Source organism: Anopheles coustani, chromosome 2 (genome assembly GCF_943734705.1).
Source record: "Anopheles coustani chromosome 2, idAnoCousDA_361_x.2, whole genome shotgun sequence".
Lineage (NCBI taxonomy): Eukaryota > Metazoa > Arthropoda > Insecta > Diptera > Culicidae > Anopheles > Anopheles coustani.
Genome location: NC_071289.1, coordinates 69,126,554 through 69,154,139, shown reverse-complemented (window position 1 = coordinate 69,154,139; position 27,586 = coordinate 69,126,554). Strand labels below are relative to the sequence as shown.

Sequence of the window (27,586 nt, the reverse complement as noted above, 5' to 3'; positions counted from 1 at the left end):
CCGGTGCCGCTTTGCCTAGGCTGAAAACGAAAGTTGTTAACAAATTCTCTCGACCCTCCCTCATCCCTGGTGCCCTCTACCCCAGTGGAGTTTTCACGTGCAGGGTTCCCTCGCCCGTGGAAGTGCGTGTGAATGTTTCAGATAGTGTAAGTGCGATATGAATTATTGAATAATTAAATCCATCAACCTACTGCGAAGTGAGTGGTAGTGCTACGAAGTGAAGTGTAAAGCATGCCCGGCCTGCCGTAAACCGCAGCCTAACGACAGCCAGTTGACCGCGTTTTATCCGTTAACACCCCAAACAGTTGCTGATAGCACCCGGCCGGCACGGCCGAGGAAACCAGAGGGGGACAACGGAAACGAAAAAAACAAATCTGCCCAACAGCGTCAACTTTCTTCGACAAACTTTCACGCTCCAGCGAAGCGCGCGCCAGCAAACTTTCGCCTCGTGTCAGCCAGCAGTAGAAGAGGAGGTTCTCGGAAAAATCATTCACTACCGCCGGGGAGTGCCGCAACGTAGGCCGGAGCTTTCGACACCGGAACGGAAGAACACGCAGCATCATGGATGGCAGAAACCGACGGCGTCAATTTGGCGGCCCATGCCACTGTCTTCGGCCACTGATACGGCTCTGGGGCGTCGTGACGGCGATTGGTAAGTACGGCCGGACCGCTCCTGTGGGGGCCCGCAAAATACGAATAGGCGGAACGCAGATCGCTCCTTAGAGGTTCCTTTAAGACTGACATGGTTTGTGCGTGTGTGTGTGTGTGTGCGCTGTTTTACCCTACGCTTTTCGTTGCTTGCGTTCAATCCGATTTTGAATAAATCGGAAGCTTATGATCTTAAGCCGCTAGTTAACAGCTAGCAGGGGACGGCGGATAGTCAGAATCAGTGGATTATCATTCGGCACTGGTGCTGTTTTCTCATCAGTGGTGCTTTTCTTTCGATGATCCGACTTTTGCTCGCACTAATTCCGAAGACATTGTTATTGCCAAGCCAAGCGTGTTGATTTCATTCTGTTTGAGGCTACCGAGTGATGGTTTGCGATTATAACGTAGCGTTGGAAAGATGTTTAGCTAATTTAAGTGGATAATGTCCCTTTTACAATCCGAGCTACCTAATGTTGTACATGGTGTAGGCGAAATTAGACTAGAGTTTTATTAGACTAGAGAAGTTATTTGGCATTTTACAATTAGTAATCACATTTAGACCATGCTTGCTTGTAGGTTTCGCATAAATCCATCGATATTAAAAAGTGTTGAGTCATAGGCCTTTGGTCTTTGTTGGGATTCGAACCCACGCCGCCGGGGGTTGTATTGGAGTTTTCACTCGTGTTCTACAGTAGATTTAGCTTTTTTTTTCTTTCCTGACGTAACATTTGCCTTTACATCACGCTATATATGAGAATTTTCACTCAAAATTTTAATGTAAAAAGTTTGATGTCACAAGCCTTTCGTATTTGTTGGGATTCGAACCTACGACGCCAGTGGTTTATTAGCATCCAAAAGCCTTGGTTCGATTGGCGCCATTGTGATTGTTTTTTTTTCTGTGACATAACGACCGCATCGATATAATTATTGATTCAATAATTTCTACCCGTACTTCAATAATAAACAAGATCACAGAGCTCTGGATGGGATTCGAACCGATGCCGCCGATTGTTGTATATTATTGTAATAATAAGAGTTAGCGCTCATGTCTTTCTGGAAACTTTTTCGTTTATTTTGCTTTCCTTACGTAATGATTAGCTTTAAGATTATGGTTGTTGTAAGCTTTTCCACAGTACGTTGTTAGTAATAAGTTTGATCTTACAAGGTGGCTGAGTTGGGCTTTATTGTTAATCGAATCCACGCCTCAGGGAGTGTATACGAACGCTTTATTTCAACATCATGTCAAAAGTGTTCATATTTTTAGCTTAAAGTTACCATGCGTCAGACACTTTCCGCTCAAATGTGAAGATAGGATTGAAGAGATGAATTTCTATCACGCGAACGTTTTGTACGACTGAAGTGGCATTAGATGTATTCACTCTGGTGTGTATTACTAACAAGGTTGTGAGCAATTAGAACTTTACATAAAACATGCTAAAAACACTGGTGCGAAGAGTCGGGCTCTTTATGCTATTATACGGCTTGTGGGGGAAAAAAAACGAAAAGGAAAGATTTTTACACCAGACTCCCAGCTCAACTTGGACCAACTATCCTTGAGCAGCATGTTTTTGGCAAACAGAATGAGAAGTACTATTTCTGCAGCACAACGCGGATTCCGTATCCTTGCACCGTGCAAACTTTTAACGAACTTCTATTGTGGCACCCGGGAATGCTGCGCTTCCCGTTGCATGGTAACGCTCTTTTTTGAACCCTATATTTTTCGCTTCTACAAAGCGATATCGGACAGTGATACTCGTTTTTATCTGTTCACTAATATTTTTTTTCTTCCTGAACACAGGAATAAATACCAACCGGTTGCGACCAACGTCCACCTGAAGGACGACAGAAATAAAACCATGGAAAAAGGAGATAGCAAACATTACCTGGATGCAATTTTCCCTTGGCCAACACGGTTATCCCCAACAGGCCCGAGCCCTAGTGATGAGGGAGAATTGTGACCGGCAAGCAGCCCCGTAATTGGGCCCGGAATTTATGGCATGCTCGACGCGTTGGTTTTGTGGCGATGTTTGCACTCCCGCCTCAGCTCGGGTCAGCTCTTCTCTCATCAGGTTTCGATACCGGCGACAAAGTTTGGCTGCTTAACGGATGAGCATTAAAAATTCGAACCTCCCGGAAGGCGGTAATGTACCTCCGTGCTTTGTGGTGGCTTCGTTAGCCGGTGTGTTCATTAGACGGTAAAATATGGCTAGCAATGGAGCAGCGAAAAAAGACGATCCGAGCGCAAAAAAAAAAATCAATAGAAACACCCACCTACCCATAGATGATCAGCTCTCTAGAGGAGCGTCCCGAATGCGAGTGCATGTCAGCGCGGCCAGAGTCGTCAAAGTTATTTATCGCTTTCCGAGGCAAAAACTTCTAATCCCCGCTGATGGACGGAAGATGGAGCACATCAGGCTTGTTGTTTTGTGGTGGATTTCCGTGCGGGTGATTTGGTCCGGTATGGGATTCCTTCAAAGCTTTTTTTTGCCATTCCATCAGTCGGCGGGGTCTGCCTGTGAAATGAAGTGGACTTTGAGCCAGTTCGATGCTGGTTTTTTTTTGTACTATGGCTTCGCGCCTTTCGACATTCTGCACGAACGGAAGCACTTTGAGTGACATTTCAAGAGGCTTAACAGCGTGCCGTTGGTGATAAATTTGATAATGGTTTCAGTGATTATTCCTTCGACAAACACGTTATCTGGCGGCGGTAAAATGGTGTAACTTTGACCATTAGTTTCACGGAGCGTTACAAAAGTTCGAATGGTTGCTTGCATAAATGCTTTATGATTTGGTTTTACAATGACAACCTTTTTTCTTCTTGCAAACAATTTCAGGTGTAACCGCACAGATGTTCAAGAGAAATGCCTCTGCTTTTGCACGAGCTCGAGAAAGCAGTGAAGTACAGGCTTTTGACTAATGCTCTTTAATGGCGGTTTTGAGCTGGGAGGATCCATGGCGCCTACATTACTACGCTAGCGAGAGACAACATTGTCAAAGAGTCATTACATACGAGGATGCGTATATTCAAAGCAAGAAACATCAAAAACCAAAGCAAGCCCTGAGAATATTTCGGTCGAGGAGGAGTAGGACTTGCAAGGATTCTGGATGTGAAGCCCGCTCGTGCACACACATCGCCTACGTATTGATTGATAGATCACGCCACGGTATGCTTCCAATCGAGCTCATGTTGCCGGCACATCAAAAGCCCACTCGAGAGCGGGCATCATCATCATCATCATCATCATCGTCATCTTCCTCCGTATCGAAACGCTCAGGCGATGTTTCTTGGGAGGCCATTTTCGTGCGGCACGAGCAAACATGCGCTTTGTTGTGTTGTAGGCCGTACCAAATATTAATTCCGACACCGCAACACACTTCCTTTACAACCAAGAGCAATGGCGGAGGGAAGGGAAGGGAAGGAAGGGCAGATGAAAAAGCATCCGGTGGACATATTATCCGTTTTATGCTACGATAGTTTCGAGTGTCTATGGATGGTACGGAGCGCAAATCGAAAGCACGTTTATGTCACCAGACGACGAATGGGAGGACATTTCTTCAAAGGCCCGTTTCGAAAGCGTGTTTGGTGAAAAGCTTCTAAGGCACCACATTGTGTTGGAACTGGGCCAGCACATTTCAGCCCGTTTCATGTATGCCGTAAAAATAATGCATCACTTTTAACACCGTGAACATTTAATTAAAACTGGTCGTTTATAGATATGTTAATATAAAACAAATGATTTGTTCAACCGTTTATAATGAAACAGTTTAGTGCGAAGGAGCGTATGAAACGATTTTCCGACCGGTTTACTTTTTTCGGGGGCCCTTCATACCCGCCTCTCCTGTGGGTTTCCGCACTCGACGGTTTCGAACGTTTCGAGACGCATTTTTCAATTATTTTGGCACCAAAACTAAAAACCGACCGATGCATGAAGTTAATCGCCCGATCAGTCGCCTTTTCGGTGCAGGCTTTTTCTGCCAGGGAGCAACGGGCCGGTTACGGGTCGTTGGGCAAACCCGGGCGATAAATCAGAACATTATTTACGACTGCAGGAGCCGCCGAGCTTGTGCTGGCTGTAATAACTTCTAGCACCGAACGGTCGCCGGAGACGGTGCGGGGTGCGGATTACAGAACCGACGTTTAATCCGATCCGATGCACGAGAGATTTTTTGTACAATTTATGATGCAATTAAAATCGGAGTTTTTTTTTTATTCATCCGAGCAAGCGGGTGAAGATGAATGAAGTGCAAATGTTTAACCTCGTATTAAAAATGCTCTCTTCCCCGTGGGAGGGGAGTTGATGAGCAGCTAGACAGACGTTTTAGCTTGTGCTTCTAAAACCCCACGGCCATTCTCTTGGGAATCATAAATCGCAGGTGCAACAAACTGTTTGTTTTGCAAAGGTAGGGCCACTTAGGGAATAAACCATGCACGTGCCACTTTTGGCACGTTTTTTGTAGCTAGGTGAGGGGGTTTTTGAGCGTAGGTGAGGACAAGCATGATGTATATTTTACGCTGGAAAGCACACGCCCATCGTCGACATTGACCTCGCCGCCCTTGGTACCGGCGATGGAGCTAAGCTGACACTTTCGACCCGGACCGATTAACAAGCAAATAATAAGACATAAGAGCGGTTTGCCCTGAACCCGCTGAACACATCGTCGTGGGTGTAGATTCCATCCTGCTTGAAGGTGTGCTACGATCGTGTGCAATTTTAAAGCTTCCGCACTGCAATCATTCAGTGACAGATGATCGAAGGGCTCTGCCATGTCGTTCCACGTTGGGATTAGAATTTATCGCCCTTCGAATGGTGATGGCGATAAGCGATGAGCGTCAAATCGGCAAATTACCAACCGGCCGGGGTTCACCAGCGTGTGCCTGTTCCGACTCGGGGACACATGGCATCGAGGATGGGATCGCCGCGCCGTTGAGAAGCCACCGAACGGAGAAAAGGTCAATCGACAGAACGGATGGTATTTGTCAAGTAAATGACATCCGCTGCCGATGACATGAAACGGAGCGAGGTAAATAGACGCAATTTGTGCAGTGCGATTCTGTTTGCTCCCCGAGTCTTCCCTCGAGACGAGGCCTGGGCAAAGTTTTACGCTACTCGGCGTTGTGTGTTCATTATGATTGCTGTGGTCCGAACAATGTGGCTGTAAAACACTTGAAGGTCCTGAGAGAAAGGTCACAGACCAGCCCTATCGTCGATTTGGGAACGTCCGGTGACTGACGCGTTAGATTTTGATTGCTGTTATCCCAATCGATTGGAGAGTGGCGTACGTAGCAATTTAGGATAAAAAAAATCACAAATTTCACTGTGAAGTTGTTGCAAAAGTGTAAACAAATTGCTTCTGCATTCGCCGGAATGTCTTACTTGTGGACACACCTGGGTTGTTGAATGGGACGGTGGCAAAAAGGCAAGCCGAAAGCCCCCCCTGGGCTCAGCCCATCACACGTCAAATACTGGCCCCACTACTCCCCCTCTCTCATTTGGCACAGCAGCAACAACAAACACCTCAACACACGTACCTATTACTTGCGTACACCCTCCTTCAACATAGATCAGGAAAGGCCTAGAGAGATCTGGAAGAGAGGAGGTGTAGTGGGAGGACGGTGATGGGTACTGGACCTCGGGTTCAAAAGGACATCACATATACTACTTTACACGCGCAGCAATAGTCTCTATGCCCTATTACGGGTAGTAAAGCGGTAACTGTACCTTTTAACCACGAGGCCAGCCGACTGCCGAATGACACACACGATGTTTTCATATATATAGTCTGTTCAAGGCATTTTAGTTCTAGCGATGGATAACGACACAACGAGTACTTGCACACCGTCCTGATGAGGAGTGGGTTCGAATCCCGTCTAAGACTGGGTTTAATTTTTTTTTGTCTAACATGCTTTGCCAGGTGCTATTTTTAACCATATTAGTGATTGATCCAATACGTGATTGTATCGGAATGAATATTTTTGTCGAAATCTTATCGTTTAACTGAATAATTTTATGTTTTCCGTTTTAGCTTTTCGCAAGAAGATGGCAAGGGTAGATGTGAGGCTACTGCTCAACTATAAGCATCAGTAAACGATCGCAGAAAAGGCAAAGAGCTCGATCAGCATATTGGCCTGATGAAAAGTTGTTTATTTTAGCAATGATCGTCAAATTAACAAACAGGAGTCTCTTGTTCTTTCCGTTAACTTGGAAGGTAAATGTCTTGCAATGTTTTGTCATTCTGTTCAGGCTATGGCGACGTTTCTCAAAGTGTGAAAATATTTGCAGTTGACTAAAAGTTGTGGATCCTTCGCCAGAAAGTACCAATTCGTATCGCATCGGTCGTTGGTAGTCCGGCTTGAAAATAGTTGCTGACACCCGGGAGGGACATAAATTTGAAACTTGAAGCAAGACCATCAACCACCATCACCCCAAAACACCACCATCGTTCTCAATCGAAACAAATGAAATTAGTCTACTTAAAGGAGCGCAAGTTTCGATACTTCTTCGTTCACGACGGGATCCCCGTGTGACGGTCCGGGCACAGATTGCGCATCGTCCACAATCGGGGACCCAGATTGCGCAAGCGACGGTCCTGTAAGTGTTGATAACAAATTGTATCAAACGGTGCCCGTCCGTGTACCGGCGGAGGAAAATGCGCGCCCAGGGACAGCATGCAAAAGTTTCACGGTGCGGCCATTCCGGGCATTAGGAGGTGGATGAAAACTGTCCCTTGTCTGTCGTCGCCGTTCAACCGAGGGAGGTTTCTCGGGGTTTGCCGTCTACTAAGGTTGCAAAGTTAATCAATCACTCGATGGTGTGAAACGTTGTTAATAAAGCCACCGGTATCTAATTTTCCCACTCGATGCTCTTCCCTTTTTTCGGCTTCGGATAAGTTTTCCCATCCGACCCTAGGGTGTGGGTGGTAATTTTTAGTATCTCAAACCGTTACCGGTGATAATGGAAACCGCAACGGATGTCAAAACCGGAGCGGCGAGGACACTGCCGTAGCACCCATTGACCAATCCCGAACTGTAGAAAAGAAGTGGATAAGCGGCCGACAGCGGGTGCAGTGTTTTCACGGCTTCCCGTCTGCTACCATTTATGGCCCGGACTCTTACCCTGAATTGGATTATGTGAGGGGAGATAAAAGTTGTAACATCGTTAGTGGAGCCGGTACGGCTCCATTCTTTCCTTTTCAATCGAAACCCGACAGTTGATAGTTCGTTTCGTAAACTTGTATCGATTAGTTGGCTTTTCAAGTCCGTCGAAATTCAATTTATTTTTTACAGCGCACCTCTTCATATAAGGTAATAGAAACATGTTTGTGTTTGTAATTAACTTATAGTTGTTGCGCGTTTTGAATCTTCTTCGTAAATGCAAAATGAAAACGGAAAGAGTAATATTAAAACTCATCTCATCGTCAATATTAAAACTCATCTCATCGTCAAAAGTTTTAGAAATGTTTATAATTTGAAGGGCACGCGGTGAACAAACACCCGCCGCACCGCCACCAGCTCTTCATCGTTCAAAAACAAACTCCGGCCTCGTTTATGACCGTGATAGCACGGTCTGTCCGTGCTTTGGTGTACGTCCGTTACGTACGAGACTAATATGAAGCATTTGGCGCACCGGAGAAACAAGTGCATCTCATCCGGCGAGACGCTTTCCGTTGGACCGTCTGTAAGAAATTCCCATATCGTTAGGATGTAATCAGTTTTCCCGCCTCGTGTGGAAGGTGCTGGCGCTTTCATCTTTTCCATGGAAAATATGAAAAAGAACGGCTGCATCATCGAGGTGGTGGGGTTCAGCTGGCAAAAGGACTCGACACCGGTGCGCATCTCAAGAGCCGACGACGGGCAGCCATGAAAGCGAACCCACGGAGACGGAAACAAGTCAAACAAATACAACAAACAGCGAGTCAACTCGTGCCGTTCGTATGGTTCGTAGCGTTTCTTAAGGATACTTTATTTCCCACAGTGTCCTTAGCTCGTTTTTTCTTCCACTTCTGTTTCCCGCGTGCACATGCTGGGCAGGATGGAGGAAGGTGGTAGATCCCGGTGCCGGAAATTATGTATGCACTTCAAAATTAAAAATGTATGCAAAGGGCACCGAACGCACGAACGCGACAAAAACAAAAACTAAAAATGCCAACCTAACCACATTCCCCGCGGGGGTGGCCGTCGTCCTGGGTGGTTTCGTAAGTTAGGGCGCAGAGTAGTGGATAAACCCGCTTTGCAAAGCTTAACCCCCGCTCGGACGCACTCACATATGGGGCCAGGATGATAACCAGCACCTTTCAGGTCGGTTTCTAGGGTTTGAAAAATAATGGCTCTACCTCTATTGCCTTTCCCCACCAGGTTTCGGCGACATTTTCAAGCCAACCAAGAGAGCTTTCCATGGGCGTTTTTTTTTCGTGGTCGCCTCGTGAAGGTGCCGTGCGCGCTGAGTGGTTTTAATTTCCCATTTATTTCTTAACATGTTGGTGGTGGCTGAGTGTGCACTAAGAGTTGGGGCTTAAGCAGCAGGAAACACCTTATTAGATGTTGGATAACGGAAGCCATTATTCAACTCTTTCGTTTCATCACTATAATGAGCACAGGTTTCGCGATTCGTTAGGACCTGTCTTTTGGGAAAAACACGGTACGGATTGTAAGTATATTATATTGTAATCACACGCGCAGACACACACACGCACACTCGACCCTGTAATTATGAGATTGTCCCACCGCCTCTCTGTGCAATCGTGGCTTAGTGAAATTAAGAGTTTGTTGCTTAAGAGTCCCTTTGCTCGTTGCATCTTTTCATTCAGTTTTACATTGTATCTTACACGCTAGATGAGAGGGTGTTATTCATTATGAAAATATGAAATGCACCTAATATCTCCTCTGTTCAAAGGATTGACACATTAATTATACATGCAGTTGCTTCTTCTACCGCAGCTGAGCGGCGACCACGTGGGTTCGAATCCCAACCGAGACCACGTACACATACACATAGGGTAGAAGTCTCGTAAGCCCTTAACGGGCAGGCATGACCAACACAAGATCGTTTACCCCAAGAAGAAGAAGAAGAAGAAGAAGTATCTTATTCTTTGACGTAACGACGACTGCCTTGGGTCCGGTGTCGGATGGGATTCGAACTCACGACGCCGAGGAAGGGGAGTGCCCCAGTGCCGTAACCGGAAGGCGCAATGATACACGTATAATGGCTTTAAAAGATCACTGTTCAAACATTATTTTTTGACATTGAGTCTGTGTAATTGTAAGGAACTTGATATGAAATCCTTTCCCTCCTTTAGTCCTACAAAGAATGCCTCGGGCCTTACTGGACATTTTTCCTCGGTCATCGGTGGCTTCTCCTATGTACCGATGATAACACAAATTTAATTAATGCTTTCAATTCAGTGACAAGTTCATCCTCAACAAATGCGGGCTTCAGCAATAGATTACTTTACGGCAGAGGTCGGCATACATTTCCCTAAAGGGCCAGATGATTAAAACGAAACTGAAACCGCGGGCCGGATACCTTAAACGATGACTGATTTTTTTCAAAGTAGTAACCTTTTCAATGGAGTATCACCTTTCTAAATAATAAAGTTATATAAAAAGTGATAAAATATAAAATATTTGAAATTTTAGTATAAGACTTTTTAAAACATGTTCATACTTGGTTTTTCTAAATTTTGATTTTGGATCCCAACATATAAAAGGAACACCTCGTTGAACAATTTTAATCTTCATGTTTGCCAAGAAAACAAACCTGACAAATCCGATAAAAATTGAGATGGATTTTTTTAATGAACCACTGAAATTTTCTTACGGGCCGGATAAAATCAGTTGGCGGGCCGGACTTTGCCGACCCCTGCTTTACGCTAGTAATTTTCAGTTTCACTTCTTTAGCGATTGGTATGATAACTTGTTTTCTAAACGTTTGTTCCCATAATAAATCGTTAACCGGCAAGTCAACTGAGACAACAATACCGCAAGGCACCGTAACCAGCCAAGAATGCATGTCACGAGCGTTTACAACGTCTTGTTACGAACATGTTGGGCACAAATTTCCCAAGTACCCCACCATGCTCCGTCCCGCTCGCTACCCGTCTTGCTAACGGAATCTCCTTCCCCACCTGTCCAACCCAAGGAGGATTGTGATTTAACCAGAGTAATAGTAAACATTCAATGAGCGCTAAATCGGGCGGAATAAAGTGTGTCACTAGCATAGCAACGACCTGGAGGGCCTTCATCCACCTCGATGCGGCCGCAGGAGAGCGGTTGGTGGCATCGACGAACCGGCAAACCTATTGATTTATCGAACAAATGTGTGCGAAAGGTATCATCACTGCGGTGGACGCTTCTTCGTTGCCGGGTGTTGGGCCCGCTGTGGAGCCCCGTTGTTATTTATGTGCCAACATGTGTCACCGGCAGCGTGGAAGAAGGAGCAGACCCTCGGCACCTCGAGACTCGAGACGTAGTTCATGTTTGTGTGTGTGATTGTTTATTAACAGTTGCAGCAGAAATAGCCGCAACGCAATGCTGCAACGAATAGCCTTTTCCACTGATGATGATGCATTTCTGCACACCGATTTTCAACTAGAAGCTCGATGGGTAGGTGGGTTGGTGCGTGAGTGTGTGCTGTGTTTGTGTTTGTGTTTGTCTCCGGCTTCATCTCCTACCCCACCCCACCCACGGTGGTCCGATCAAACAACTAATATGCTTTGTTATTCGCCAACATCGGCAGCATCAAACGGCGGGTGCACAGTTTGAAGCGTATGCTGTCACTGAGGTGCATTCCAGTGCAAAGTGTTGAAATACCCGACTGCTACCCGTCGCCGGTTCCTCGCCGGCCAACACCCGGGTGGCGGGTGCCACAGATAAATCATCCCCTATTCTCCGATCGCCTTTGGAAGCGCGTGCTCGCCGCCGAGCCTTCGCGTGGCCGGCAAAGCTCTGGTGTGTTTGTGTGTCATCAAAGTTTGTGTTTTTATTTTCCTTTTATTTCCCCGCAAAATAGAGAGTGCCAGAGGGGCACCCAGACTACTTCGGATCCTTTCCTCCGAATCGTGCGCAAATCACGACGCCCTCCCCGGAAAGTGTAGTCAACAAATCCGTTGATTTATGGTTATGCCTACGCGGGGCAGGGGCTGGAAGGACCGAAAAATCCTGGCCGAAAATAAAAATCGTTATGCTTTTGTGTTTCATCATCTCCCCCACTCTCCCCTCCTCCTTCTCAGTTGTTTGATCCGACCTTCCGGTGGCCAAACTCGGGCTACAGTCGCAAAGGGAAACGCAAAAATGTACATGCTGCCTCGTTTTCCATATAAATATCAACCGGCCACCCGCCGTGGCCGCAATACCTTCCCCATTTTGCCGGGAACGCGGCTGGGGAATTGAGATTGAGATAATGTTAAACCTCTCCATTGCACACTGACTGATGACGATCGTGATGATGCCCCACGTGGGTGCTTTGGGGGCGCGTATGGCATGTGTTTAAGTGATTTAAGTGAAACGTTGACATGTGACACTGTTCCGGTCGGTTCCGTGTGCCACATCTCGTTGATGACGACGACGACGACGACGACGGCGCAGTCGAGAACCATGCACGCCAAACAGCCCAATGCAGGCAGGCAGCGAAATGCTTTGCTGACACGAACGCATGATCTATAGTAATGTATGCGAAAGTTTCATATCTGCTACTTACCAGAAAAAAAACCTTCCGCATTCGTAAATTTAATCAAAACTATTTAATGAAGTGAACGACCTGAGTGAAATTGGGTAGAAAATTAATTAAATTAGCATCTCTGCACAGATTAAGAAAATGGAAAATGTTCTAGAATTAAGAACAACAAAAGTATTTTCCTGAGATGGGTTCTTTGATAACATGTTGAATATCTTTCAACGTATGAACCACTATTAAACAGATCGAAAAAAGGAACGACGTTTCCTGATTAATCTGAAAATGTTATGATACAAAGTTATGCTGTGCCCCTTTAAAACCGAAGGGAAATTATTATGAAATATTGTAAACCGCTAAAATCGATAGCTTTGACGACTCTTTAAGAGCAACTTTTAAAAAAGTTTTTGTAAAATTTCCTTTTTTATTTCGACCAGAATGTTGTGTTGTACTTGTTTGATTAATTTTATTTCCACTCAAATTTTCCAACCTTCCCGGTACATTTTATATTAATTTTATGGACTATTCTTAACTAACGTTTCGATTCAAGACATGTCTTTTTTTTTAAATCCACGTGAATATGTACTCTAATTCTCAACGGCCTGTGGCAGACCTGTCGTAAATCTTTCCGAATGTTTGCCACTTTGGAGTCGTGCCAGATCCTGTGCCAGACACGACGATTCCGGGGGGGAATTATTTCAGTGAACATCCTTCCTACCGCATTATTCGCGCGGATTTGTACACGAAGGAGGCGAACGTGAAGTTGGGCGGATGGAGAGATGGAGAAAGATAATTTAAAGGTGATGTCAAAATGTGTTCCTGTAGGGGTCGCCCAAGCAGCACCGGAATATGAAACATTTAACGGGACCCCAAACGAACGGCGCCGGAGGAACCGCGGGGTGGTGGTAGATATCCACGATCAAACGAAATGTTTCGGAGAAACACTGGAATATCCTTCACATCGCTCCGTTCGCGGTCTCCCGCCCTTCCCCCCAGGGGAGGTTTGAAGCTTTTGCTGACATTTAACATTCGTTGCATTCCGATGAGCGGAATTGTTCAAGCTGCATCTCGAACTCCGATGCAACATGGAATTTTCACCCAACGGAGTGGCCGGAGGGGGAAGAAGGGGGGCGACGATCACGGTGTGTTCCCGGCGGTGGCGGGTGAGTGAAATTGTTTCCTAGGAATGGCGCGTAAGCGATCCTTTCGGTCGGCGGGTTAGGGGGAGTTGAGGAAAATCGCACGAAAGAACGTTAATTTCAGCTTCGCAAGAAACTGGCAGACGGACAGCACGAGGAAATCTGGTCTAAATTGCAGCGCGTCAAAACTTAATTACGCTGCAGTGAAGATGCACCGTGCAAGGGAACGGAAGCTGAAGAAAGTAGTCGGAAAAGCACAAACTTGGTGCTTCCCGTGGAGGATTAGGTGCCGGTGTGGATGGCATATTTCTAATTTGATGATGCACATTCCCGGTTTGTGGAACATCGGAAATGGTGCGAACAAAACTCTGTGCGACATTAATTTGTGCATTAAATACTACAATGTGCTGACGGTGGGACAAACAGTGTAGCAAGTTGCAACAATTAATCACAATGAAGAGATCCTTGGGTGGGTAATCGTTACTCCAGGATTTTTTTTTCCGGTTTGTTTGACCCGTTTTCCCATTTTGCGATGTTTGTTTGGGCTGATCCTTTGTTCAGAAGGGATTTCCTTTTGGGCATTTCCGAGATGCAGCATTCAGGAGGAAAAATAAAGCAGAAGGAAAAATAACATCCATTAGGCATTATTTGCTTTTCACACAGAACTTAATCCATTTGTCCGTATATATGTGTGTGTATGTATGCTGGGTCGGAAACACGCACTTGCCGTTACACTTGCGGCGAAGATAAAATGGTATGTTGTAAAAATTTCGAAAAATGGAGCCAAACAAAAAAAACACCCCCACCCCGCCCGGAAAAACTACCCCGTGGAGGGTGGAAAGCGGCCACCGGATCGTCCCAAACTGCACTAAAAAGAACTCCCGGACGGAAGGGAGGCCAGCTTTCAACAATCGCATTCAACATCCACGAACTCACCGGACCGGACGATCAATTTGTAGCAATGAAAAGTTCCAATTACGTGTACGTGCGAGACGTCTGGCCGTGCACTTTCCCCCGGCAGTGGTTGCCAGTGGTTTTTCTTTTCTCCTTACCTTTTTTTTCTTGCTTTGCACAAGTTTGAGCGTTCCTCCTTCCCATTCCCGGCGTGGGAGAAGAGAGCACGTTTCGTGGCGCTAAGACGTGAAAGTTGATTTTCGATTCAATTTTTGAACAACCGGATGTGGAAGCTACTTGAGGGGGAAAATTGAAGAGGCGTTGTAGGGGAGTGTACAGTTTCTTTTTCCAGTGCATTATTTCTAAAATATATAACATACTCTCGAACCTCTAACGATCAGTCAGCATTAGCATCCGATCCGATATCGATTTTGCCAGCACAATTCTTTTGACTAGCTCTCATATCGTCGCATAAATAAACGTTTCTTTTTCTCCTTTCTCTCTTTTTCAGTGGTCAGCGGGATCGGCATCGACATAATGGTCCACGGATACACTGCAGGTGTTTACATTATGTAAGTTCCAAAAGGTGCCGAGTTCAGTTCCTTTGTCGGTAGGGTGAACTGAAGCGATGAGAAAAGCGCCCTGGAATTTAGTCCACCCGACCAGGATCAACGGGGTAGGATCAACCGTAGTGGAGTTTATCTTATCCGTAGGAGGCATATGACCACAGGTGCATTTTTAGGCGCTTCCGAACTACAAACACACCACCGTACCGGTATTAAACGGAACTGTCCCTCTTTCTACCCTGCTGGGGCAAGTTTTTCGGTAAGGCCAAAAGAGGCTGCCCCGAACTGCGATAGCCCCATCCCAAGAATGTCTGTCCGGTGGTGCAGTTTAGAAGCCGGAATTTGGTCGACGTTGTAATTGCTTTTCGGCCAGAATGGAATCGGAGCGACACAGCAGCTACACAACAGTCCCGGGGAAAGTGGTTGCAGGTTGGTGATGGTGAAGTAATTGTTTTCTCGAGCTTCGAACCCCCCTCCGTTTTCCCAAACTCCCGGTTCCGGTTTGTGCTAATCCCCGGTACTGTTGCAGCTCACACTACTTCCGTTTGATAACGAGTAGAGAGGAAGTCTCGGCACGGCTGGTTGTCTGATAATTCTGTACAACCCAACCAACCAACCATTGCGCACCAATTGTAGTGGAAAAGCAAGTCACTGATTTTCAGTTAATAAGGCGCCCAACCGAACTGCTGACTACTGCCACCGAACTCCCAGCAGTGTTGATGATGCCGTTTCGATATGGGAGGTTTAAGAGCACTTTAATGCATTTCAATTACTTCCAGGAAAGCTGTCCGAACGATTATGGCAATGGAAGCTAGTTTTAACACGATCTCATGTGCACTCTTCGATATGAGTGGATACGGTCAATTAGGAGTCACTAATATTGAGCAGAATCACAAACCACCACCAGTTCATACAGATGAGCACTATTCATCGAAGCCATTTAGATAACTGCGGAGAAGATACTATGGTGCGCTAGATCTAATTGATTTATTAGTGAACTGATTGCTTGCGTCGTCAGTATCATCCAAATTTCGTAAGGTTCCGATTAAACAAAATTTAAATGGTGTTACACATGTAAAGCCCATGCGCAGAATGTTACGGAGAACGGTTCAATTTTGCAAATTTTTCTTATTAAATAAACAGCTCGACCTTCACCGCAAATGCGTGAAGTTCAAGTTAATTTTTTCCGATACTTTTGCTCCAATAGGTACATGCTTTAAAAATTTTGCTTGGCGTAACACGACCGTTTTTGGTCAAGGGACCCTCCCTGGTTAAGGGTTTACAAGACTTTTTCCCTTTGTGTACATTGACAGTCAGGCCTCTCGTACAAGTGGGGGTCCGTGTCTCGGTTGGGATTCGAACCCACGCCGTCGAGGGCGCTCGTGGGTCGATTTTCTAACCGGCGCTACCGCTCGGCTGTGGCAGACTTCCATTAAAAATTAAAATATTAAAAAATGCGTAAATATGTTATTGTGTTCAACTATTTTTTAAATATTACATCTTGACTGCATCATAAATGAGTTAAAGCTAGGCGTATGGAAATACCGGTTCGCCTACTGTACGAAGCGTCAAGGAGAGATGTTCAACTCCCGTCCGCGATCGAAAGTGTGCTGTTGATTTTTTGGATTTTTTAATTACTTTTACATTTTACCTGGATTTTTAGTATTTTTTTAATATTTTTAATTTTAGAAATTGCCTGACCGCGACATCCGAGCGGTAGCGTTGGTTAGAAAATCGGCCCATGAGTGCGCTGGAGCTTCACCATCTTTGACCGGCGTGAGTTCGAATCTCAATTCAGACCACGAACCCCTCGCCTGTACGGAGAGGACTTGACTATCCTATCCACGTACATAAATCGGAAAAAGTCTAGTATAAGTCTTTAACGGGCGGGGGCACATATGACCATATATGACACCCCCAAAGATGGTCACCGTTACGCCATAAAGAAGAAAGTTGTGGAAAGATTTCCCTTTTTTTTACTACTAAAAAGAACAAATAGCTCTATAACAACGATTTTTTTTCTGGTAATATTCGTCAAAGGTGATTAACGACGTAGTGGCAAGCCCATACTTGCTCCGTTCGTTCCATCTTCGCCGCAACATTAACTAATTGTTCATCCAGGTGAGCGACACGTGAATCCAAATGCACATTTAGCCAAGTCTGGCATCGCAATCTACCACTCGAGTACCAACAACTACTGCAATTAAACCTGGCTAACCTTTTCGCCGTCCACCACGGCAAAAGACTACGGCCAACAATAAAAACTGCAAAAAGGAACTGCGCACGTCTGTTGTTTACCAGTTTCATCACACTCAAAGGTTGCCCCGGTCACACGGCTATCGCGCTGCTGTAATCAACGTAATGAAGTTGACCCTGCTGCCGACTGCCGGCCAAAACCGGCACAGCTTAGCGAACCCCCGGGAGGTCGCTCGGGATGGTGAAAACGAACAGCTCAAACGTGCCACCAACCCCGGTTCTCGTCCGTCTCCCGGAGCTATTCGGTAAAGCGCGTCAAGTTACTGGAACTTTCCCGATGCAATTCATCATTCATTGCACACCGCATCACCCGCGTGTGGCAACTTTCTGTCCGGGTGCTTAAATTGTGTCAACCAGCGGATTCATCGTATGAACCGTTGGAAAATGCGAATTCGAAAACGCGATGTCCGCGAAAGTTGTCTCTCCCGAGGGACGGAAGTGTTTTTTGTTCTTTCTTGCCCATGTTGTCTACAATTGTTTTTCAAAAAACTTTCGTCCAGATCACCCGTTACGGTGTTTGTAACGCTTCTCTCGTAGCGTTTCGTTTCATTTCCATTATTTTTCCGGCGCCGGTATTTTCAGCGGCCGACAGGATCTCGCTCGAGATTTTCCGCTCGCTTTACGTCTTCGGTACCTTTGCCAGTTATTCAAAACAAAAGTAAAAAAAAACATTTAAAAAACAATCACACACACATACTTACTTTGCCGTTTTTCTTGTTTCCGTTTCGTTTCAGAGTTGCTTCCGTAGTTATATTCTTGCTGGAAATCAAATGGCTCTTCACACTGTTCATAGTGCTGTGCACAAAGTAAGTTACTGGCGCGCGGCGGTGTATTGCTATAAAAATAGCTCCCCATTGGGTATGGTTGGTGGGGAAAGGTTGTCTTCCTTTGGTTTTGCTCAGATTCCAACCGGAAGAAGGATTTCTTTGAAAAAGAGTTTTATTTTTTCCATACGAACACAGACACCCCGAGTCTCCACGTCCTGGATGATCTATATAGAGACGGAAAAAGGGGTTGGCAAGAAAATACACTAAGAGAACACCACTTCATGGAGCAGTTTTCCCGGATGTTCTGGTTTTGTTTTGTGTGTGTTTGTGGGTGCTTTTTTTAATTTCATCCTGGAACGATTTAACAAGGCGAACAGGGCCAACGAACCGTGAAAAGGTGGTTGGTTTTTTCCGCCCCCTGTCTTTCGGTTACAACCGAACCGGAGACTTATAATTAGCTCTTGACGGTTCCTCTTCTAGTGTTTAGTTCATCGGGGTATGAAAAATGTTTGAAGCACTTTCCCCCAATGTGATGCGTCACCCTTTGGTTGTCCGTTCCGTACCTTTTTCCTATTCGAAATCAATTCGATTTAGGATGGGATTGTTTCCCGAAAATAAACATTAAAAATCCTTCCGTGTGTTCAAAAAGCATCTGCAAACGTCCCCCGCATACCAGCATGGCCATATTTCACATCGAACCTGTTTCCATTAAATCGGTAGAATATTCCGTCAGCCCGTTCGGGATGCGCCTCTTAAATGGCAGTTACGAGCTGCTGGCGCAAACTCTCGCAAACGGTCCACATTTATCACCACACGTTTATCCTGACGCAACAACCTGCTGTTGCAGAATGCAGGAACACGTTTGCACTGCAGCCCACTCTCGGTGCCTAGCTCCTCGGTGCAGCGAAAACAATAGTTATTACCGTGCGCCACCAACGGAACACAACGGCCACTTTCTTCCGCTGTGGCGTAGCGTTGTGTGTACTTCCGGTAAATTTAACATAACATTAAATCTGCTCACTCATTCATCGCAGTTACAATAGGGGGAGGCTCCTATGTGCTATTGGCTCCCCCCACCTGTCCTGCATGCTACCCATGTGTGCGTATTTTCCCCATCCATTCCATGCCAAAGCGTGTTTTCCCGATGCTTTTTCGTAAATCATTCCCTCCCAAAAACTCCCGTCGGAGCTATGCACGTACACACACACGAGGCAGGTTTATTGTTGCTGTCCTTGCCACGAAAAACGGATTTCTATTCCCGCCCCCTCCCCATGGGGCCCATCCCCCGCTTACCGTACCCATCGCATCGTCACGGTCGCGGCGTAAAACTGCATAAACAATGTGCACTTAGTGTATTATGCTGTGCCTGCCGAAAGGCGCATTTGGTGGCATTTTGGGGGGGGGGAGTGGAGGATGCCTTCATTCAGGATGGCACTAGTTGTGTGTGCGTGTGTATGTGTGTATATGTGGCCGACTGCCATAAACAAATGTCGCACCAGAAGAAGGCACACGGGAAAACTTTGCCCGTTTCGGTCGTCCTCCTGCTCTCGCTGTTGATCGTTTGCGAACTGCGCGTACTGAATCATCTCCTCCATCGACTTGCATTTTCCAGCCCAACGACGGGAACAGTCTGGGAGGTTTTTCGGTAAGATAATCTATCACCTTCCGGGAGGGCGCATAAAGTTTCCCGAAGGATGGGGAGGCAGGGAAAAAAAGGGTCCCAGGACAAGGGGGCACCGAGAAAGCATTTTGCAGCATCTTCCTGACGGTGGCATGCCGTGAAAACGTCGTAAATATCATAATCCAGTCAGTCGAAAGAGGGCGAACGCAGTCAAAACCATCGAACGGTCTGCGGTTCGTTGGTGCGGTCGAGGGGAGAGTGAGGGAGAACTTCCGGCAGTTGTCAGTTAATGTAACGACGCATGCAGGACATACTTTTCCAATTCTTGCCATCCTCCAGTGCGCTTCGAGATATAAAATTGTGCGATTTTGGTGCGACGGTGACGTTCTGACGCGATCGCGAAGCACTCGAGTGCTTAATGATATTTCGTGGATTTATGTAAAATATCTGACGTAAGTCCTTTTTCTAGGAAGGTGTTTTGTTTCATGAGAACACACTCAACAGCTTCTCAACCTCGGACTACGGGTTCTACAAATCGTATTTTCAATTGTAATTGCAAGCAAGCAGGGTTGCAAAATGTAAGGGCTTAGTTTATGGTATTGGCGTGTGTAATGTAAATTTATTATATTCACTGATGTATTATGATATATTAAACCGAACACATTAGGTACTGTTACATACGTTTCAGCAGTTTTTTTTTGTTTTTGATAAACAGATTGTTGAACAGGACAATAAGTAGGTTTCAAATTGAATTAAATTTTAGCTTGAAGGTTATTCTTCAACAAATAAATAGTTCGAAATAAATTATGACATTTTACTCTACTTTGGCTGAAGTCATTATAAAAGTTTAAAAAAGCGACTAAAATCAAATCAAACAAGCGGAGCTAAAAAATAAATTATTTAATTCAAATTAGACTCTACTAATGGCTGTGAAACTTTTCCTACGACAAACGGCAATTTTATTTCATTGTTACAATCGAAATAGTACTTGTGTAGTTTGAATTGCATAAAAAAGACATTCAGTAATGTTTTTCGTAATGTTTTTTTTTAGTCTAATATCACCCGCAGCATCAGAAATTATTATTGAAAATTTCAATCGTACTCAACAGCAATGGCCTTCGTTTGTAGAAATCTAAATATCTAAGGATAATAAATTTGACTGTAGATGCTTTTGAAATCAAGCTTGAAAGCTTCCTCAAATCAATCATTCATCACTCGCAGCGATTTCTTGCACCTTCCGCGGGATATTTATACTTCATTCTTCATCGCTTTCTGCCGGCCCGGGCTCTCAAACAAAGATTCAATTTACATGCCTCCCCGAACCGCTGACATCGATTGGCGCGAATTCGTGGAATAAGCAATTCCTTTAATCCTTGTTATGTGCCGCAGGAAACCGACTGGGCCCGGTGTCGGATGTCCATCAAGTTTACACTTGGCCGCATTCGGAGAAAAAGGGAAACCCAACGATGAACAATGGCCCATCGGCACCAGACCCTGGGCGGGTTGAGAATTTGCAATCGTCACAAACGGAACCACAACCACGGCTGACCATCACGGGAAGGAGCAAGATTGAGGCAACAATCCCAAGACAGAGCAAACTTACGTACAGTTGAATAGTTTTTCTTCCCACCCATCTGGCCAGATGGGATGTTAAAGGATTAGTTTTCCTTGTGAATGTCCTTTCCCGGCCACACTTGTTTTGTCATGCCGGTACACGTTTGGGAAACTATAATAATGATCGTGTAGCTCGTATTCGCTTTGAAACCATGGCAACGGAATCATGCAGATTGTTTACGGTTTGATGATTTCATTTGATTTCCTGTGCAGCATTTTCCTGTCGTGATTTAATTTCTGACCGTTAAATCTATTCCGTTTTGCTCGCCCTTGAAATAATTGCTACTAAAAGTGCAAGTTTAATAGATTTTCAAACTCCAAATTAATTCCATAACTCGTGGGACCTATGCTAGATTATAAGGGGTTTTTTCGTGTATGCATATTAGAGTACGCAATGTTTTTCCAATAATTTTAAAATTTTAATTGCATACTACAAATTAAAGTAGTCGAAGGAAATATTAGGACTGCAATATTAATTAGATAAATCCTTATCATATACTAGCTTCTATTGGATTTACAAATAATTCTTTTTTCTAAACATTTTGGGGGTGCCCATGGCGCAGCGGTAGCGCGAGGAAACACCACACCACAGGAGTGGGATCGAATCTCGAGTCTGGCACCTGGCACCCTCCGGTATTACGAACGGCGGACCACACCGATCTATAATAAACCGTCTTTCGGTCACACAAACTCTCTTCGGAGAGCCTTGTCCCACTAGGGTATGTCGTGCCACATAAAACAAAACATTTTCCATTGATCTTGATCTAACTTTATAACAGTTACTGAAACCGATCCAATTGAATTGCAAAACTATAAATGTTTCCCATATTGATTATATGTTTAATAAATGTATTCAGTCACATGGGACAAATTTTTGTGTATTGGTAATTATGTTTCGCATCATAATGGTTGAATTTCCAAACTATATACAAGATAAGTCCTTGCATTTTGGGAATTTCCGAAGCGTGTACGGAGGCTAAGGAACATTGTCGACACAATATCTGAATTTTACCGTTACGCAAACCCGCCTTATCCAGTAATTCGGCTGCGCTTCGATAGCATATAACATAAATCCCAAAGCGTCGGAGATAAGTTACCTCAATTTCAGTTGGAATGAAAATGGCACCAATCGGGCTGGTACACAATTCGATTAATAGTACCGCACACCAAACCTGGTTTCGGCAATGTCGTTAACAGTAATGGGCTGGGCTCGATAATCAAATAATTACAAGCAATTACATGACACCCTCCCGATCCAGAGCCACAGTTCTGTGGGACTAATGGAAAACGATTCGGGATGAAATTTTCCAAAACACAAACACGTTGGTCTTCCCGTGTCTACTAGATGCGTTTGTTAGAAGGATTAGAATAAATCTCCATATCGCAATAAGTAATGAGTTTACCTCCCCGGAACCCCACGTGGCGTATTGCTGCCGAACGGTACACTTGAGTGAAATTTAATTGCTCTGTCTCATAAATACATTCTCACCCGCATGTCGCCACATTATTGGCGAGACAAACGAAATAAATCGTTTAACCATCGTTTCCATTCTCCCTGTTCGCTCCAGCAACGATTACTCGTCCAGTTGCTACCGATGCTGGAGCATTTGTCGGTACTGCGGTGGCTGGCACCTTTCGTTTCCGTACGTGGCCTTAGGAATTGCGCTGATCGTGTGGCCCCACCGATTATGGCTGAGCCACGTGGCCGGTGGGCTGCTCATCGGGCTGGCCCTGCTGCGGTTGTTGACGGTGTGCAAGTTTCGACCGCACGGCAAAGACGACGAGCTGCTGAACCACTTCGATGAGCACGTGGACAAGTAAGTAAACAGTAAATGCTGGTTACGAGGCTAGAATTAGATTTGAACTCGAGCGAATTAGTACCATTCAGCGTAAAGTTTGTCGATGGATGTGCGAGGGAAACTCATCAGCAACTGTTTTATTCAACAGGTACGACAATCTATCGGACGTGCTGGTCGACAATTCGATGCCCGAACCGGGCCAAAGCCTGGAGGACGAACAGGACGAGGACGACGAAGTGGCCATAAACGGGGGAGACATTTGACCGGAGCAGGCACGCCGCAAGACGGCGACCATCAAAAAGTGTATGAATCAGAATTACGAAAAGTTGGACAGCGAGTGCGACTGCGATGTAATCAAATAGGCCGTAACGGTCCTGTAAAAAGAATGGGATGGGTTGGGATGTTGAGCATGAGGATTCGTGTAAATATGTTTAGCCAGTACTTTGTCGGAATTGCTTATAATACAATAAATTCACACTTGCCTCTGCTAAGCAGCAGCGTGAATCGGTAAAGTTAGGTAAAGAAGGCACAACTTGTTCAATCGCCCAAATAATGTACGTATTAGTGATTAGGAATGTATTTTTTTTAACGAGAAAAATACTAATAAATATTTGAAACATTTCCTGGGCTGATTGCTTTCTATTCCGTTGTGAGAATTAACTAATCGAGAGATACGGGTAAGACATTCAAGTAAGTGTAAAGAATACATGTAACACGATATGTATTTAAAGAATGTGAAATGTTTTCGGACAATAGAGAAGCAACTTTACACACGAATTATCTTTCTTTAGTCGATAAAGACTGCCCATTATTGTATTCCATCTTAATAAAAAACAGTTTCTTACAAATACGATGATTTATGTGCTTTGGACACGCGAAACCTCTCCCCAAGGGAAATCCTACAACGACTGCCAGGGCGGTGTCATTGGCGTCGGGTTCTGCAGGTACGACATCACGACGGCGCTGACGCTCAGCATAAAGGAAGAAAGGACCTGCTTGGCATCGTCTGAAATCCGTGAATTAGCGAAACTAATGCAGGAACAGTAGAGCGCCAGCCAGGCGCACCATTTCAGCTTCATCATCAGTCCGCACATGGAGAATATCATGCCTGAGGGAATGAAAGAAGACAGTTTAGAACCCGATGAACCGTCACGACACGGGGCAGGATCACGAACCTAGGATATTCATATAATCCGGCATTAAATCATCACCCACTCCCGCCCCCTGGTTGGCTGAGTCGATCGGTTTGTAGCGCTGCACCTTTTCCGGTCGGCGAGGATCAACGAGCATGGTCATTGTGGCTGTGTGGTGGGAAGAAAAACGAAGCACAATCGATATTATTGGGAAACTTACACAGAGTTTCTTTCACAAAACGACGAATTTACCAGTGAATATGTTTTTATCGCTGCTGATCAACTAGAAACCTTTCTCTCTTTATCAGACTTGACAGCTGACTGCGAAGTGGCAACCAAAATAAAGTGGCAAATCGACCATTGTTAATTACTCGCTAGATGGCAGTACTGGTGCTTGGGAGAATTGGTCAAATTTGACAAATAACCCGATATATTATGTTCGAATGCGGTTTTATCATCAAAACCTGTATTTATTTATTATTTATAACCCGTGAAGAATGTTTTAACACTTCACAGAAGTCCAGAAAATGAAATAATTAATCGTTTTCGGATGTCCTCCAGGCTACAACCTTTCAAGATGACTAATTTTCTTGATTATAACAGAAAGTAGAAAATTTGCTATGACACATCTGCGTGGAACGTCAACAAACGCCAATGTTGATTATTTTTATATTTTCCAAAAACATCTGAAACACAAAAAAACAACACAGAAGTCTTGGCGAAAAAAACCTTGATAGAAGGTCGAATCTAAATTACATGACACAAATTGTGTAGCGCAGTGCAAGGTTCGTAAAATTTCAAGTCAATAGCATCGTTTCGCAGCTACCGATTGTTTCGCTTTCGTTCGCCGTGCGTCTCTGCGATGGGGTTTTCAGTGAAGCTAAAAACCAAATCTGGCCAGCAGCACATTGTGAGCAAGCTGACAGAGACAACGACCGTCGGTGACCTCAAGACGAGAATCACCGAGCTGACCAACATTCCGGGTGATGCGCTGCACGTGGTGCTCGGTTTCCCCCCGTTCAAGCCGCTGGATTTTTCCAACGAAGCCAACCCTCTGCCAACCGTAGGCATCAGCAATGGGGATACGCTGATTGTTGAGGAAAAGTCGTTGAGCGCCGAAGAGCGAAAGCAGCTGGAGGCCGCCAAACGGCTGGAGCAGGACGAGAAGCTAGCGAAGGAACTGGCGGCGCAAGGCACGGAAAACTGTGGCATTCTGTTGAAGAAAGTGGTCCCGGCGGACAATTCATGCCTTTTCACTAGCATCGGTAAGCGTAGCAGGGGTGGGAGGGGAATGGGAAGCAAGTTTGCATCATCGCCATTCGATCGATCCGTGGCGACCTAGTTTGGTGATTTAATTAGGTTATTTAATCTCGTGTCTGCAGGCTTCGTGCTCACAGGGAAGGTGGATCCGGAAAATAGCCAGTACATGAGGCAAATCATTGCCGGAACGGTCAATTCGGATAAGCAAGAGTACAACGAAGGAATCCTTGGTCGACCAAACGATGAATACTGTGCCTGGATATTGCAGCCCGAGGCCTGGGGTGGAGCAATCGAAGTTTCGATCCTGTCCGCGTACCATGGCATCGAGTTCGATGTTGTCGACATCACAAACGCCATCATCAACCGGTTCGGTGAGGACAAGCAATACGGAATGCGAGCGTTTCTACTGTTCGATGGCATTCACTACGACCCTCTGTACCTGGAATCGACGAACGTAAGTGTGCACTCCCCGTTGGAAAGCGGGCACGGTGAATGTTTTGTTTCACCGTACGTTTGTTTAAAAACGTATCCCGTTCCATCTATTTTAGGGAGAGCCACCCAAGACTCTCTTTCCTATCGAAGACAACTTGGTGTATCTACAAGCGGAGCAGTTAGCCAAAGAAGCCAAGTCTTCACGCCAGTACACGGACGTGAACAAGTTCACCCTGAAGTGTATAGATTGCGACTGCTTCCTGAAGGGACAAACGGAGGCTCAACAGCATGCACAAAAGACCGGACACGTTAACTTCGGTGAAGTTTAGGATCGAAAGCGTGTCACATGGAGGATGCTTGTAATTCAACGCTGTGTGTGTGCGTGTGTGAGTGTGTATGAAATGCCTCGTGTAAAGGACACAAAACTATCCACGGCTAGCTGGTGCGTTGCCAAGCCAACAGTTTACTATGATTGCCCCCATAATTAGGATTTACTTTTTCGTTATTTGCTAGACATATTGCCCTTTCGATGGTTGCATGGTAGCATAATGCTTATGTTTTTCGATTTCCTTCATTTTCTACTCCGTTGCTCGAGGGAAGTTAACAATCACTCAGGTTTGGAAAATGCTCTTTAGCCTTTCTGTATTTAAGTTAAAAACGGTGAATAAACATCCTAAATCAGTTGACCCGGGATGGCCCAACAAATCAACCCTATAGAATCCCGCTTCATCCGACACCTTGCTGGCTATCACAAATCAGTCACTATCACTACCCGACATGTCCTTCGGCGCGTCGTCGTCCTTCTTGTCGTCCTCTTTGTAGTGCCGATACTCCTTCTTCAGCTCCCACATGTTCTTGTGCGGGTTCTTCATGTTGTAGTCGCACACCTCCTTGAGGATTTCCTTCAGATAGCTGATTGGCTGCCGTGTGATCTTGACCAGGTCCTTGATGTTATAATACTGGTGCTTTTCGAACGCGTTGAACAACATATCGAGCACGGCATTTTTGTCATCACGGCTCTTCTTGCCCTCCGCCTTCTTGCGCTCGCGGTCCTCGATGTTATGCTTGTGGTCCGACACCGGTTTGTAGTTGTGTACGATCTTCTCGAGCGATTTCACCTGCCGGGCCGGTTGAGATGCCTTTCGGATCGATTCCAGCTTCATCTTCATGTAGCAGTTGTCGGCGTAGGGACGACACTCGAGCTTCTGCACAATTCGGCCCTCCATGTACTGCTTCTCGCACTCCGGCACCGGATCCTCGCGATTGGTTGTGATGGCGTGCGAGAAAACACCCAGCGTTTGTTTGGTGACGACCGACACATCCAGCCGGTGGTCACGCGGAATCTCCTCCGACGGATCGATACTTATCACGGCATCGGACAGCGTGAGCGAAACCTGTGCCTTTTGGCCGACCTGTTTGGAAATTTTCAGCTTTCCCACCTCGATGTTGCCCGGCGCTTTTTCCCATTTGTTAGCCATATACTTCGGTACCTTCACGAGCCACACGCCTCGGCCCGCGTTGGATAGATCCAGCTCCTTGTCGACGCGAATAGCCTCACCGTCTTTCGACATGTTGTATGGTAAGTTAGTTCGGTCCTACGTGTTAACGTGGATTGGAAAATCAAACTTTTTTCGATCGCTTGGACAGGATTTTGTGCTAGATTGTAATGCGCGTCAGCTTGCTATGTTTTGTAAACATTAAAAACAAATTTATTTGACGTACATGACAGTTCAAAACATGACAGTACCAAACTAAACAGTAAAAAACATGATTATGTTTTCGAACGATTAG

The 27,586-nt window shown here is 45.4% G+C and overlaps 4 protein-coding genes across 4 annotated transcripts; 2 read left to right on the top strand and 2 right to left on the bottom strand.

Moving 5' to 3' along the window:
• Positions 1-257: 257 nt before the first annotated feature.
• On the top strand, positions 258-23,246 carry LOC131265466 (uncharacterized). The gene is made up of 5 exons (XM_058267734.1): positions 258-652; positions 14,859-14,919; positions 17,904-17,975; positions 22,740-22,988; positions 23,119-23,246. The coding sequence occupies exons 1-5, from the start codon at positions 562-564 to the stop codon at positions 23,231-23,233; spliced, it is 588 nt and encodes a 195-aa protein (XP_058123717.1). The 5' UTR covers positions 258-561; the 3' UTR covers positions 23,234-23,246.
• Positions 23,247-23,752: 506 nt separating this feature from the next.
• LOC131263920 (protein Asterix) lies at positions 23,753-24,457 on the bottom strand. The gene is made up of 3 exons (XM_058266203.1): positions 24,356-24,457; positions 24,146-24,271; positions 23,753-24,078 (listed from the first exon to the last, which is right to left on the bottom strand). The coding sequence occupies exons 2-3, from the start codon at positions 24,264-24,266 to the stop codon at positions 23,870-23,872; spliced, it is 330 nt and encodes a 109-aa protein (XP_058122186.1). The 5' UTR covers positions 24,267-24,271; positions 24,356-24,457; the 3' UTR covers positions 23,753-23,869.
• A 461-nt stretch (positions 24,458-24,918) lies between these two features.
• Positions 24,919-26,286, top strand: LOC131267709 (ubiquitin thioesterase OTU1). Its single transcript, XM_058270650.1, has 3 exons — positions 24,919-25,368; positions 25,486-25,817; positions 25,912-26,286. Exons 1-3 carry the CDS (start codon positions 24,966-24,968, stop codon positions 26,122-26,124), a joined length of 948 nt encoding a protein of 315 aa, XP_058126633.1. The 5' UTR covers positions 24,919-24,965; the 3' UTR covers positions 26,125-26,286.
• A 262-nt stretch (positions 26,287-26,548) lies between these two features.
• LOC131267708 (general transcription factor IIF subunit 2) lies at positions 26,549-27,439 on the bottom strand. Its single transcript, XM_058270649.1, has one exon. The coding sequence runs from the start codon at positions 27,364-27,366 to the stop codon at positions 26,551-26,553; it is 816 nt and encodes a 271-aa protein (XP_058126632.1). The 5' UTR covers positions 27,367-27,439; the 3' UTR covers positions 26,549-26,550.
• Positions 27,440-27,586: the final 147 nt, after the last annotated feature.